Here is a 16,292-nt window from a genome sequence, read left to right on the forward strand (position 1 = left end):
TCTGTCCTGCTAGAGCTGCCCCGGTCTAAGTGCTGTTATTGTGAAGTGAAATGTCTAGGAGCGTCAACAGCTCAGCCGTGAAGTGGTAGGCCACACAAGCGCTACGCTGAAGCACGTAGGGTGCAAAAATCGCCTCTCCGCGGTTGCAACACTCACTACCGAATTGCAAACTGCCTCTGGAAGCAACATCAGCACAGTAACTGTTAGTCGGGAGCTTCATGGAATGGGTTTCCATGGCCGAGCAGCCGCACACAAGCCTAAGATCACCATGTGCAATGCTAAGCGTCATCTGGAGCGGTGTAAATCTGGAGCAGTAGAAACGTGTTCTCTGAAGTGACGAATCCTGCTTCACCATCTGGCAGTCCGACGGACGAATCAGACTTTGGTGGATTCCATCAGAACGCTACCTGCCCCAATGCATAGTGCCAAATGTAAAGTTTGGTGGAGGAGGAATAATGGTCTGGGTCTATTTTTTTTCATGGTTCGAGCTAGGCCCCTTAATTCGAGTGAAGGGTAATCTTAACGCTACAACATACAATGACGTTCTAGATGATTCTGTGCTTCCAAATTTGTGGCAACAGTTTTGAGAACGCCCTTTCCTGTTTAAGTATGACAATGCCCACGTGCACAAAACGAGGTCCATATAGAAATGGTTTGTCGCGATCGTTGTGAAGAACTTGACTGGCCTGCACAGAACCCTGACCTCAACCCCATCAAACACATTTGGGATGAATTGTAACGCCGACTGCGAGCCAGGCCTAATCGCCCAACATTAAGTGTATGTAGTTCTGTCCTTGAGCTGGTCTTGTCTGTTGACGTTCTGTATTATGTCATGTTTTGTGTGGACCCCAGGAAGAGTAGCTGCCGCTTTTGCAACAGCTAATGGGGATCCTAATAACCTCCCCCCCCCTCCGACCTCACTAATTCTTGTGGCTGAATGTCACCGTAGCAATGCTAGTGGAAAGCCTTCCCAGAAGAGTTGAGGTGGTTATAGCAGCAAAGGGGAGACCAACTCCATATTAATACCAATGATCTGGAATGAGATGTTCGACAAAGAGGTGTCCACATACTTTTGGTCATGTAGTGTAACACAAACACCTGTGGTACACTTTCTCATTAGTCCCTATACGGTATGTTATTTCCCTGTTGTCTGATCTACCTTCTGTCTTTCCCCTCAGGGAGGAGTGCAGCCCCGAGGGTACTGGAGCGTTACAAGGCTCGTAGTCAGGAGCAGGCATCTCTGAACCGTGGTCTGAGTCGCTCCATGGGTTCCCTCCCCATCCAGGACCTCCTGAGAGGTGAGGGGGCCCTGCCTGGTCCCTACCCGCCATCGGACTACCATCCTGGGTCCGAGTCCTCCGCAGACCTGGCCCTCTACCTCGAGCCCCAGCAGAGAGGCAGGCCGGTAGAGCTGGACAGGAGGTCCCTGCCCTATAGAGGAGACTCAACAGCCCAACAGAAGAAGAACTGGGCGTCTTCTGTAGACCTGGCCCACATAGACCCGGATATGCTCCGCTTTGGAGCCCTTGAGGATGCCAGGCGGGGTAGCAGTGCCCTCAGTACCCGCTCAGGGGGAAGGCACAAGTCAGCCTCCCGGGTGTACCGAGACAGGGAGAATCGCTACTCAGACTTTGGGGGGTTGGAGACGCCCAGGACGAAGGCCCACCACCACTCACCCCTGTCAAGCAGCTCAGCTCTGACCTCAGCCTATGACCGGATCAAGGAGAAGCAGAGGAAGCTGCAGGTGCTCCGCCAGGCCATGGATGGTGAGACCTTTTTTTTCCCCTGGTTTTAATGGTAGGATAAGGAAGTAGATGAAGAGATTCAAATGTCAGGGGCACAGACAGGAGAGTGACTGAGACAGTGCTTGGACCACTATCTCACGGGGGTATGTGTGGTGTGGAGTCCGCAGCACTGCCATGTAGACCAGACTCCTCTGTGGACCTGCTGCTATGAAATTGATAACTAGTAGTCTATCAGCTGTTGAGACGTTTAGAAAGGTGAAGAATGTGTGAGATAACGTTACCAGAGCAGAGAGGCTGACTGGTTAGTGAGATGTTCTAGATGGCCTGGATGTGGGAAGCTGTGTTGGTCCAGGTGCATCCCAGGTGCATCCCAAATGGCATCCTATTCGCTGTAGTGAACTCATTTTTACCCCAGCTCTATGGACCCTGGTCAAAGTAGTACACTATAAAGGGAATAGGGTACCGTTTGGGATTAACACCCAGAGTGCATGAGACAGAGTGGCTGTGGTTTCCAAATGCCTGCTTTTTAATAAGAGACAGGATAATTCTAGCCCTTTAACCCTCTCTCACTTATAGCCAAGTCTGCCTCTCTCCTGCTCTTCTCTCTGTCTGTGTGTGACACACTGGTGCATGTTTGACACTGCTTGCGTGCTGCAACCAGCCATGACAGCCGTAAGCTACGTGCCATGGCTCTTATTTAATTTCTGAGAAGTGTTACTGATATGAAGTCACATGGGACGTTAATGTTTATGTCCTTCTCTAATGCAGCGGTGTCTGGTGGCCATATGGAGGCTTTAGGGACAGAGGGAGGGAGGGAGGGACGGCTGGATGGATGGATGGATGGAGGGAGGGAGGGAGGGAGGGACGGCTGGATGGATGGATGGAGGGAGGGAGGGAGGGACGGCTGGATGGATGGAGGGAGGGAGGGAGGGAGGGAGGGACGGCTGGATGGATGGATGGAGGGAGGGACGGCTGGATGGATGGAGGGAGGGAGGGACGGCTGGATGGATGGAGGGAGGGAGGGAGGGGCGGATGGATGGAGGGAGGGAGGGAGGGACGGATGAACGAGCTCCTATAATAAACCTCAGGCCTTCCTATCCGGCCTGCCTGCCCCTCCTCTGTTGCATCCCAATTGGCATCATATTCCCTTTTATGTGTACTACTTTTGACCAGGGCCCATACTACTCTGGTCAAAAGTAGCGCATTTTGTATGGAATAGGGTCCCAATTGGGATGGCAGCTTGCTCTGTTTCTTTTCTCCTTCCTCTGTGGTTGTTTTTAAATGATGGCACAGCAGCGGTTAATGCTCTCTGGTTACCTCCATGTACATGGAGTCTTAATCTGTGACTTGCTCCTCTGGCTGCAGTGTACCAGCCTCCTCCTCTTTCCATCCTCCCTCTCCTCTTTAACCTTTCTCACCCCTTACCAACACATGGAGCCTTAAACTGTGGCTTGTTCCTCCGGCTGCAGTTCAACACCACCCTCCTTTCTTCCTCCACCACCCTTCTCTTTCCTCCTCCTCCACCACCCTCTCCCCTCCACCACCCTTCTCTTTCCTCCTCCTCCTCCACCACCCTCTCCCCTCCACCACCCTTCTCTTTCCTCCTCCTCCTCCTCCACCACCCTCTCCCCTCCACCACCCTTCTCTTTCCTCCTCCTCCTCCTCCACCACCCTCTCCCCTCCACCACCCTTCTCTTTCCTCCTCCTCCTCCACCACCTTCTCCCCTCCACCACTCTTCTCTTTACTCCTCCTCCTCCTCCTCCACCACCCTTCTCTTTCCTCCTCCTCCACCACCACCCTCTCCCCTCCACCACCCTTCTCTTTCCTCCTCCTCCACCACCACCCTCTCCCCTCCACCACTCTTCTCTTTCCTCCTCCTCCACCACCACCCTCTCCCCTCCACCACCCTTCTCTTTCCTCCTCCTCCTCCTCCACCACCCTCTCCCCTCCTTCACCCTTCTCTTTCCTCCTCCTCCTCCACCACCTTCTCCCCTCCACCACTCTTCTCTTTACTCCTCCTCCTCCTCCACCACCCTTCTCTTTCCTCTTTCCTCCTCCACCACCACCCTCTCCCCTCCACCACCCTTCTCTTTCCTCCTCCTCCACCACCACCCTCTCTCCTCCACCACTCTTCTCTTTCCTCCTCCTCCACCACCACCCTCTCCCCTCCACCACCCTTCTCTTTCCTCTACCCCCCTTCTCTCCACTTCAGGGCCAAGGTGCTTCAATCAGGACTATAGTTTCCTAGCTTCCCTGAGGTCAGTAATTGGAGTCATGTGTAGCGGATGAGGGGAAATCCAAATGTTATTGGACTTTCCGGTGCTTGGCAGCGTGTCATGTGGCTCTCAAATAGGCTGGGCTGGGTTCTGTAATGGGCGGAGCTGAGCCGTGATTGGCTGGACCGGGCTCTGGAATGGGCTGGGATAGGATTGGCTGGGCTTGAGATGTGATAGGATGGGCTGGGCTCCGGGATGGGATTGGCTAGACTGGGCTAGGATAGGATGGGCTGAGCTCCCGAATGGGTTGGAGAACGAGGGGGAGGGGCCTAACTAAACTAATTACCACAGTTTTTCTAAATCAGTTTTTTTCTGCTTGTTGACTTCAATAGTTGTCGGCTGTCGCAAGACTTAGTTAGGTTAAGTCAAAAGGGAAGGGGAGGGCTTTTTAAGAGGTTGAAGGTTGCTAGGCAATACTTTGGCTCAGAATAATTGTTGTGAATGCAGAAGCAGTAGCTGTTGAATCTAGTAGCTCTTGTATGTACAAGACCATCAAATATTTTTCCTCTGGGTATAGCTAACCACCTTAATACAGTAATACTATGAAACGGTGGTCATTCCATGTATTCAAGAACATGTCTCTCAACCTATGGTGGGTACAACACAATGTAAAATAGGGTCTATGCTACAATATATGCGAATATGAAAAAATCTAGTTTTTAGAATTTACATTTTATGGTAAAAAGAATATACATAAAATAATGGAAACAACTTTGAGCACCTTCATGTCTAAAAAGTCACTTTCTGACCACTTCTACAATGGGCAAATATGAAAGGTTTCATTCAAATCAAAAGGGGTGCTGTCAAAGTGATTGAATTCAAATGGTTTACCCAAAGTCCTCTTGTTTTGTCACTTACTCACCTTGCAGTGTGACCGAGCGTGTGTTTGATTCACAGACCTAGATGATATGGTCGTCTAACGTGATAAGACCCATAGGCTGAAATCTGTGTCAGAGATACCTGGGCTCAGGAGCAGAAACTGGGGCAAACAGTAGCTGCTGAGGATGGCATTGCTTTGCAGGGCAGAGAATATTTATCTAATAAGGGGTAAAACCCCCTGAAAAAAAAACACAATTCTGGAAAATGAACGCTTCTATCACACCAAAAAATGTCTTTCTTTGTATAATGTTTTTGCACTGTAAAACAAACTGCAGTTACCGGAAATTCTAATATCATTATCCAGTTAGCATATGTTCTAGTGGGAGGGAGGCTCTTCTCCGAGTAAGCTATCATTATTCAGTTAGCTTATATTAAAATCAAATCAAATTTGTTTTGTCACATACACATGGTTAGCAGATGTTAATGCGAGTGTAGTGAAATGCTTGTGCTTCTGGTTCCGACAGTGCACTAATATCTAACAGTTCCCCAACAATTATCTCATACACACATCTAAAAGGGCTGAATGAGAATATGTACATGTAAATATATGGATGAGCGATGGCCGAGTGTGCATAGGCAAGGTGCAATAGATGGTATAAAATACAGTATATACATATATGAGTAATGTAAGATATGGACATTATTAAAGTGGCATTATTAAAGTGACTAGTGAGAGGGAGGCTCTTCTCCTAGTAAGCTATCATTATCCAGTTAGCATATGGTCTAGTGGGAGGGAGGCTCTTCTCCTAGTAAACTATCATTATCCAGTTAGCATATGGTCTAGTGGGAGGGAGGCTCTTCTCCTAGTAAACTATCATTATCCAGTTAGCATATGGTCTAGTGGGAGGGAGGCTCTTCTCCTAGTAAGCTATCATTATCCAGTTAGCATATGGTCTAGTGGGAGGGAGGCTCTTCTCCTAGTAAGCTATCATTATCCAGTTAGCATATGGTCTAGTGAGGGGGAGGCTCTTCTCCTAGTAAGCTATCATTATCCAGTTAGCATATGGTCTAGTGGGAGGGAGGCTCTTCTCCTAGTAAGCTATCATTATCCAGTTAGCATATGGTCTAGTGAGAGGGAGGCTCTTCTCCTAGTAAACTATCATTATCCAGTTAGCATATGGTCTAGTGAGAGGGAGGCTCTTCTCCTAGTAAGCTATCATTATCCAGTTAGCATATGGTCTAGTGGGAGGGAGGCTCTTCTCCTAGTAAACTATCATTATCCAGTTAGCATATGGTCTAGTGAGAGGGAGGCTCTTCTCCTAGTAAGCTATCATTATCCAGTTAGCATATGGTCTAGTGAGGGGGAGGCTCTTCTCCTAGTAAGCTATCATTATCCAGTTAGCATATGGTCTAGTGGGAGGGAGGCTCTTCTCCTAGTAAGCTATCATTATCCAGTTAGCATATGGTCTAGTGAGAGGGAGGCTCTTCTCCTAGTAAGCTATCATTATCCAGTTAGCATATGGTCTAGTGAGGGGGAGGCTCTTCTCCTAGTAAACTATCATTATCCAGTTAGCATATGGTCTAGTGGGAGGGAGGCTCTTCTGCTTCCTCCTTGGAGCCTCCAGACTGTAAATAATCTGAGTTGTCCTCTCTTCTTCTCTGTTTGAACATAGCTGAAGGCCATAGCTTCTATGCTGTCACACATTCAACAGCAAGGACTTTCTTCAGAGCTTGTTTTCCAACTCACCTAAGGCCCTATTCCCACTAGGAGATATGAAGGAGAGTCTGAGGAGCAGGGTGGTGAAAGAGAATTCGACTTTGCAAGTCACAACAAAAAGGCAAAGGATGTCATGTGAATTCAAATGTGAAATTCTTTGTCTGCAGCTCAAATTGACCATAAATATCCCAGTAGCCACTAGCCAGTAAGCACAAACTGTTAAAAAATGACAAACAACTCGCAGGGTTTTGGGTCCGGTCGCATGCGTTGAAACGTGTGGTCTTATCGTGGTTTTCTTTTGCAAAATGACGATGAATAAACAGACTTGTTTTCTAAAATTGTCAATTGTAAACACCATATTAAGGTGTGACACATTCATTGTATAACAAGTATCCGAGAGATTGTTTGAGGATTACCTCTGCCTCTTAACTTGCAATTAAAACTGGTAAATGAATCATTCGCATTGCTCCCTTTTTGAAAGTGTATGCCTATTCAACTAAAGTGGAAATTCTGTAGAAGGCAGCCAATGAGACAGAGGTACAACTCCATGACCTGGAAACAGCGTGAGCGCATTTAGAGGGGGAAATCAATCTCTTAATCGAGAAAATAGAATCACCTTAAGTTATTCACTTAAATTCAATGTGGGCATCATAGGAAGTGAAACTGTCGTGGAAACGGGCAACACAACTTCTTTTATGAGCAATCTTTTCTATGAACTGGTCAGACAGGAGAAGCTGGGTCCCATGATGCTAATTAAAACTGCACTGGTCCACTCCGGAATGGGTCTTGCTGTATGATTGTACGAATCCACAGAAGTCAAAGGACAAATTGTTCGCCTTGCAGCGGAATCGGGGAGGGCTCTGACCTAATGTAGAGAAGAAGATGTAGTCCCGTGTAGCTCAGTTGGTAGAGCATGGTGTTTGCAACGCCAGGGTTGTGGGTTCGATTCCCACGGGGGACCAGTAAGGAGAAAAAAATGTATGAAATGTATGTATTCACTACTGTAAGTCGCTCTGGATAAGAGCGTCTGCTAAATGACTAAAATGTAAATGTAAGATCAGCATCTACCCAGAGTACTGACTGCTAAAACAGGGAAACCTACAATGAAGTGAGATCCAAGCTATGTAGGCTAAATCTGAGATAGGACTTCATCCACCCGGCAAAACTCTTCTTCACCTTCCAGAATACAACACACACGTTCTCTTCTGCCAAAGCAGCTCAAGACTTCTTTGAGAATATTATTAATAACATATTTTTTAACAATGTCAACGCTAGCTATTCTCTCTTGGAATTTGAAAGGCCTTAATAGTCCTATTAAACCTTCCAGCTGTCTTTGATATCCTAGCAAGAAACCATATTGATATAGCCATGCTCCAAGAAACACACCTGTTCCAAAAGGATACACATTGAATAGAGAACCATTTGTACAAACTGTCTGCTTTTTCATCAGCCCCAAACAAAACTAAGTGTATTCATAATGATACATAAGAAACTCAATCACCATCTTGAGTAAAGGCGAAGACCAAGAAGGGAGAATCACTTCCCTTAATGTATCCAAAATAGAAAGAAAATGACATTTTATTCGTGTGTGTGTGTGTGTGCTCCAAATTCATAATATCCTATTTGTTTTTCTCTGAACAGCATATCATTAGCATTAACTTAATTCCCATTTGGTTATTGTGACTGACATGAATGTCATTTTGGACATGCGAGACTACAATCCACACACAACCAAAGCTCTCCAGCATATACTCTGATTACAACCTCATTGATGCCCGGTGAGCACATAATCCTAAAGCAGAAGTGTACACTTTCTACTCAAACAGGCATAAGTCATTCTCACAAATTGAATTCAAACTATCTACACAATCTATTGTCTTTTCATTCATAAAAATAAAGTGCCTTCTGAAAGTATTCAGACCACTTGACTTTTTCCGTATTTTGTTAGGTTACAGCCTTATTCTAAAATTGATTTTTTTTTAAATGTTCCTCATCAATCTACACAAAATATCCCAAATGTTTTTTGTTTTTTTAATGAAATACATGTATATAATTATTCAGACCCTTTACTCAGTACTTTGTTGAAGCACTTTTGGCAGCAATTACAGCCTCGAGCCTTCTTAGGTATGACGCTACAAGCTTGGCACACCTGCATTTGGGGAGTTTCTCACATTCTTCTCTGCAAATCCTCTCAAGCTCTGTCAGGTTGGATGGGGAGCGTCTTCAGAGATGTTTGATCAGGTTCAAGTCCGGGCTCTGGCTGGGTTCTTGGTCCTCTCCCTGACCAAGGCCCTTCTCCCCTGATTGCTCAGTTTGGCCGGGTGGCCAGTTTTTTAAGAAGATTCTTGCTGGTTCCAAACTTCTTCCATTTAAGAATGATGGAGGCCACTGTGTTCTTGGACTTTCAATGTTGCAGTAATTTTTGGGTACCCTTCCCCAGATCTGTGCCTCAACACAATCCTGTCTCGGAGCACAACGGAGAATTCCTTCGACCTCATGGCTTGGTTTTTGCTTATATAGATCTTATGTAGACTGGTGTATGCCTTTCCAAATCATGTCCAATCAATTGAATCTACCACAGGTGGACTCCAAGTTGTAGAAACATCTCAAGGATGATCAATGGAAACAAGATGCACCTGAGCTAAATTTTTCGAGTCTAATAGCAAAGGGTCTTAATACTTGTGTAAATGTGCTATTTCATTTTTTAAATTTATTTGTAATACATTTGCAAAAATGTCTAAACCTATTTTCACTTTGTCATTATGGGGTATTGTGTGTAGATTCATGAGGATTTTATTTGTATTTAATCCATTTTAGAATAAGGCTGTAGCATAACAAAATGTGGAAAAATTCAAGGGGTCTGAATAGTTTCCGAAGGCACTGTATGAGCTTGTCTGACCACCATGCAATTTCTAAAAACCGGTTTTGCCAACTTCAAATCTTAGAATGTACTAAAACATCCACAAGATGGCGTTTCAACGTTTCATTACTACAAAATCCTACATTTCTGTGATTTTAAATTTTGAAATAAATTCATAATGATCAATAAAGATTATCCCCCCCAAATGTTTTATTAAAACTAATGCAACTGCATTTGCATCTGGGTTGAATAAATCACAATTAAAGATGTCAGAGTTGGAAATGTTGTTAACTGCGTTAGTGTTCTCAACAAATGCTCGTTCCAGACCAGGTAGCTCTTTCCGAAGTCAAGACAGGACTTAGTTTATTGATAAGACAGAGAGCAGAATTTGCCATCCATCGAGTTAGACTAAAGCCATTTTTTTTCCCATGGTAATTGTTATGGTTGGGCGGGATCCAGATGTTCATATCATCCTACAGTCCTTCTCTCATCCCAGGATTTACAGTATTACCGGCTTAGTACACAAGGGGGTGCCAAAAAACGCAAAAATACCCATTGGCCGTCTACCAGAACGCTAACAAAATTAGCACTTTGTAGAGAATTTCCATGGAGGCTGCTAGCTAAATGCTAATGAGCACAAAGGAAAATAAACAAATTGCAAAGACAGGCAATCCAGCTCATAAAGGTACATATACATATTGAATTTCATTTTTGGTGAGTTTGGACATTTACAAGCGAATGTGAACATTTTGTGGATGACCGATATTGTGCAAGTGAACAAAGTTTTGACTCATGCTTGTATGAAGGAAGAACAGTACAGGCTCTGGAGCAGCATGTGTACACACTGTCTGTGTGGAGTCTGGAGTTGCTAGGGCAACGGGCCGGTCTGCCCGGAAGGAGATGGGGGAGGAGCAGACGGGCTGAGAACGGAGAGGAGAAAAAAACGCAAGGAAATTATCCAAAGAACTCCTCCAAAGAGCTTGGACTTCTCAAACATGGCAGAAAGCCAACACAATATGATGCCTCGTCACCTTATTATACTGAACAAAAATATATATGCAACATGTAAAGTGTTGGTCCTGTGTTTCATGAGCTGAAATAAAAGGTCCCAGAAATGTTCCATACGCACATAAAGCTTTCCTCTCAAATGCACAAATATGTTTACATCCCTGTTAGTGAGCATTTCTCCTTTGCCAAGATAATCCATATCATGCAGCTGATTAAACAGCATGATTATTACACAGGTGCACCTTGTACTGGGGACAATTTAAAGGCCATTCTAAAATGTTCAGTTTTGTCAACACAATGCCACAGATGTCTCAAGTTTTGAGGGAACGTGCAGTTGGCATGCTGACTGCAGGAATGTCCAACAGAACTGTTACCAGAGAATTTAATGTTAATTTCTCTACCATAAGCCGACTCCAACGTCATTTTAGAGAATTTGGCAGTACGTCCATCCGGCCTTAAAACTGCAGACCACGCGCAAATGCCAGCCCAGGACCTCCACATCCGGCTTCTTCACCTGCGGGATCATCTCAGAAGCTCATCTGCGTGCTCGTCATCCTCACCAGGGTCTTGACCTGACTGCAGTTTGGCGTCGTAACTGACTTGTGGGCAAATGCTCACGTTCGATGGCCACTGGTCAGATGGCAGACGTCAACGTTGTTAACAGAGTGCCCCGTGGTGGTGTGGTTAAGGTATGGGCAGGCATAACATACGGACAACAAACATAATTGCATTTTGTCGATGGCAATTTGAATGCACAGAGATACCATGATGAGCTCCTGAGGCCCATTGCCTTGCCATTCAGCCGCCGCCGTCACGTTTCATAATGATAATGCACAGCCCCATGTCGCAAGGATCTGTACACAATTCCGGGAAGTAGAAAATGTCCCAGTTCATCCATGGCCTGCATACTGACCAGACATGTCACCCATTGAGCATGATTTGGATGCTTTGGATTGACGTGTACGACGGTGTGTTCCAGTTACCGCTAATATCCAGCTACTTCGCACAGCCATTGAAGAGGATTGGGACAACATTCCACATGCCACAATCAACAGCCTGATCCACCTAATGTAAAGGAGATGTCGCGCTGCATGAGGCAAATGGTGGTCACACCAGATACTGCCTGGTTTTCTGATCCATGCCTCTACCTTTTCTAAAGGTGTCTGTGACCAACAGATGCATATCTGTATTCCCGGTCATGTGAAATCCATAGATTTCGGGCCGAATTAATTCATTTCAATTGACTGATTTTTCCTTTTAGCAAGTTTTATTGGTTGGATACACATTTGGCTGATGTTATTGCGGGTTAAGCGAAATGCGGGTTAAGCGAAATGCTTGTGAACTATCTCATTAAAATCTTTGGAATTGTTATATACCCTCAGCCATAACAGGCAATCTCTGCTCTGTTCAGAGTCACTAGAAGCAGCAGACAAGGCGATCTAATTTCAACTTCTATTTTATTATCCATTTTATTATCCGATTGGCAATTCGCCAATCGAAGGAAATAATACCAATTTCCCTAAAAATCTACTGATCTCTTCATCTCATATGCAGACAATATTTTACTATAATGCATCTCAATCGCTACCAAACGCTTTGAATATCATAGATGCATTCAGCTTCATCTCAAGTTATTAAATAAATCTAACCAAATCTGTCTTACTGCCTTTCAAGACCCTGATGGAGGACTCCATCTCTACTCATGGAATCACAATCCTTTCCCATTTTAAATGCTTGAGTAGATATATTTCCTTCCTTAGATAAAACCATTGCCAGAAACTTTAACAGAACGCTCAAATAAATTAAATCCGACCTCATTAAATGGAATTATATCCCAGTTGCTTTAACCGGCAGGTACCTATTGTCAAAATGTATACAGTGCCATGGCAGAATTTCTGTAGTTCAATGCTTCCCATGGTTCCCCCTTTTGGCTATTGGGATAAGTAAACAACGTGTTCGTCTGTGAAATGCAGCGCTCTGTTGACGAGAAAGAGCTCGATATAACAGCTAGCAACCATGTTAACTTCACTCAGCTCAGTTGTATTGCGCTAGCATTAGCATAGCATGCTACCTACAGTAATATACCTAGTGTGAATTTGCTTCATCAGCTAAAACCGAGTTTACGGTGAAGTAAACATTGCTGTTAAACCATAATAACTGAATTCGGAAGAGTTTTGTCGTATTTGCATGACAATAAAGAAAGCCAAACATTGTATTTTTTTTTTTGCGAACTACTGTAATGTTAGGCTTTAACGAGCCACAGTTGACGAACTAGCTAACATTTCTTGTATTGTAAGAAACGAAAGTTTACCCCGTGGTTCTCTGTTTACTTGATGGTCAAGTTGTTTGCCGTCATGATGTTGCTGATGTGATGGCATGAATGGATTAGATGGTTAGTATTTAGATATGTCAACATCACGAGTTGACACAGCTGTTGATATAATCGTTTCAAATGTCGTTTGATGTGGGCTAACTATAACGTTTCTTGACTTTGCACTCTTGATCCGTTCTGAGTTAGGTAGTTAACGTTAGCCCAAAGGACTGTCAACAGCTAGCTACAATCTGGGATATTTTTTGCAGTTCAATGGTCACTTCAGTCGCTGACACACCCATTCATACTTGAAGCTTATCGGTTATACTGTTCAATGCCTTATGTGTCAAGTCTAATGAGCCTAGTGCAACTATCAAACCTCCATTTCTAACAAAGTATAGCTAGTTATACAATGGAGTAGCAGCACAACCTTTTTGTGTTGTCATTTGAGTACACTGAACTGTAAGTTATAGCTTCACAATTTGTAGAACATTTATCATGTCATTGTGTTGAACTGTCTGTCAGTCCTGGCATCCAACCACTAGGCTACCTGCCGCCCCATTTATCATGTCATTGTGTTGAACTGTCTTGTCAGTCCTGGCATCCAGAGCTGCATCTATGAATGTGATAGGTTTGATTTCTTCATCAACTGAAATGGCAGAACACACACATTTGGATCTATCCCAACAATAGCACACCTGATTTGACTACTAGTTGTTAACAAACCATCAAGCCCTTGATTTGTCAGGTGTTATGACTATGGGATAGATCAAATATGGGCAACAGTAGCTCAGGGATGGGGGCTGGAGAAATATAACCACTCAAATGTATAGACTAATTTCTTGATGCAATAACTGACAGTCTAAATTTAAAGCTATAAAAACATTTTGTTGTCAAATGACGACAAAACATACAACCAAATATGTGAAACCGATGGAGCTGGTGTTCCCGGGGACTCTAAACCACAGCATTCACTTGTAATTTTTTATCTTCCCTGTGGCTCAGTTGGTTTGCAACGCCAGCATGGTATGTGCAAAGCCAGGGTTGTGGGTTCGATTCCCACGGGGGGCCAGTACAAAAAGAAAATGCATGAAATGAAATGTATGCACTCACTACTGTAAGTCGCTCTGGATAAGAGCGTCTGCTAAATGACTAAAATGTAAAATGTAAAAAATGATAAGATTCCTAGTGTGGATTCAACATGTATATGGCAAGGTTAACGATCCCGGATAAAATAACAAAAATGTACTAAGAGTGAAAGACGTAGAAGGACTATCACGTACCAAACTTTAAATTGTATTTCCAGGCACTAGCGTTTCGCCCCATCCTAAATTGGTTTAGACATGATTCTTCTGCCCCCTGAGTAAAGAGAAATATGGTGTCTCCTATTGCCCTGGAAGAGGTGGTCTTCATTGATATGTCCCTAATATAATATAGGCACTTTAGTATTGCCAGTGTAACAGTATAGCTTCCGTCCCTCTCCTTGCTCCTACCTGGGCTCAAACCAGGAACACATCGACAACAGCCACCCTCGAAGTAGCGTTACCCATGCAGAGCAAGAGGAACAACTACTCCCAAGTCTGAGCGAGTGACGTTTGAAACGCTATTAGCGCGCACCCGGCTAACCAGCTAGCCATTTCACATCGGTTACACCAGCCTAATTTTGGGAGTTGATAGGCTTGAAGTCATAAACAGCGCAATGCTTGAAGAATTGCAAAGGGCTGCTGGCAAAACGCACGAAAGTGCTGTTTGAATGAATGCTTACGAGCCTGCTGGTGCCTACCACCGCTCAGTCAGACTGCTCTATCAAATATCAAATCAAAGACTTAATTATAATATAATAAACACAGAAATACAAGTCTTAGGTCATTAATATGGTTGAATCCGGAAACTATCATCTCGAAAACAAAACTTTTTCTTTTTTCAGTGAAATACGGAACCGTTCAATATTTTATCTAACGGATGGCATCCCTAAGTCTAAATATTCCTGTTACATTGCACAACCTTCAATTTTATGTCATAATTACATAAAATTCTGGCAAATTAGTTCGCAACGAGCCAGGTGGCCCTTTCTGTTGCATGCAATGAACGCAAGAGAACTGACACAATTTCACCTGGTTAATATTGCCTGCTAACCTGGATTTCTTTTCGCTAAATATGCAGGTTTAAAAATATATACTTCTGTGTATTGATTTTAAGAAAGGCATTGATGTTTATGGTTAGGTACAGTCGTGCAACGATTGTGCTTTTTTCGCAAATGCGCTTTTGTTAAATCATCCCCCGTTTGGCGAAGTTGGCTGTCTTTGTTAGGAAGAAATAGTCTTCACACAGTTCGCAATGAGCCAGGTGGCCCAAACTGCTGCATATACCCTGACTGTTGCAGAAGTGACACATTTTCCCTAGTTAAAAGAAATTCATGTTAGCAGGCAATATTAACTAAATATGCAGGTTTAAAAATATATATTTGTGTATTGATTTTAAGAAAGACATTGATGTTTATGGTTAGGTACACGTTGGAGCAACGACAGTCCTTTTTCGCGAATGCACACCGCATCGATTATATGCAACACAGGACAGGCTAGATAAACTAGTAATATCATCAACCATGTGTAGTTAAGTATTGATTATGATTGATTGTTTTTTATAAGATAAGTTTAATGCTAGCTAGCAACTTACCTTGGCTTCTTACTGCATTCGCGTAACAGGCAGGCTCCTCGTGGAGTACAATGTAAAGCAGGTGGTTAGAGCGCTGAACAAGGCAGTTAACCCACCGTTCCTAGGCCGTCATTGAAAATAAGAATGTGTTCTTAACTGACTTGCCTAGTTAAAAAATATATATATATATTTTTTTTAAATCGGCAAATCGGTGGCCAAAAATACTGATTACCGATTGTTATGAGAACTTGAAATCGGCCCTAATTAATCGGCCATTCCGATTAATCGGTCGACCTCTAAACCCAACTACCGAACCCCATCCAATGATGGGATTTATGAGTAAATTATCTGGGCTTCCGAAAGGACTGATCTCTATCCTTTTAATTTTTTTTATTTCACCTTGATTTAACCAGGTAGGCAAGTTGAGAACAAGTTCTCATTTACAATTGCGACCTGGCCAAGATAAAGCAAAGCAGTTTGACACATACAACAACACAGAGTTACACATGGAGTAAAACAAACATACAGTCAATAATATAGTAGAAAAATAAGTCTATATACAAAGTGAGCAAATGAGGCGAGATAAGGAAGGTAAAGGCAAAAAAGGCCATGGTGGCGAAGTAAATACAATATAGCAAGTAAAATATACAGTGCCTTCGGAAAGTACTCAGACCACTTTACTTTTTCCACATTTTGTTACGTTACAGCCTTATTCTAAAATTGATTAAATTAAAATGCTAAATCCTCAGCAATCTACACAAGTATTCAGACCCTTTGCTATGAGACTAAAAATTGAGCTCAGGTGCATCCTGTTTCCATTGATCATCCTTGATGTTTCTACAACTTGATTGGAGTCCACCTGGCCATGATTTGGAAAGGCGCGCATACACCTGTCTATAT

At 43.7% G+C, this 16,292-nt stretch overlaps 1 protein-coding gene across 6 annotated transcripts in view; it reads left to right on the forward strand.

Annotated features, from left to right (window-relative positions):
- Nucleotides 1-16,292, forward strand: part of ptpn13 (protein tyrosine phosphatase non-receptor type 13) — a 144,635-nt gene that overhangs the window by 57,351 nt on the left and 70,992 nt on the right. For all 6 annotated transcript variants that reach the window (XM_014138916.2, XM_014138917.2, XM_014138918.2 and 3 more), the window contains one exon: nt 1,179-1,766. In XM_014138916.2, coding sequence (XP_013994391.2) covers nt 1,179-1,766 — 588 coding nt within the window. The remainder of the gene's footprint in view (nt 1-1,178; nt 1,767-16,292) is intronic.

This window comes from Salmo salar, chromosome ssa13 (assembly GCF_905237065.1).
Source record: "Salmo salar chromosome ssa13, Ssal_v3.1, whole genome shotgun sequence".
Classification (NCBI taxonomy): Eukaryota; Metazoa; Chordata; class Actinopteri; order Salmoniformes; family Salmonidae; genus Salmo; species Salmo salar.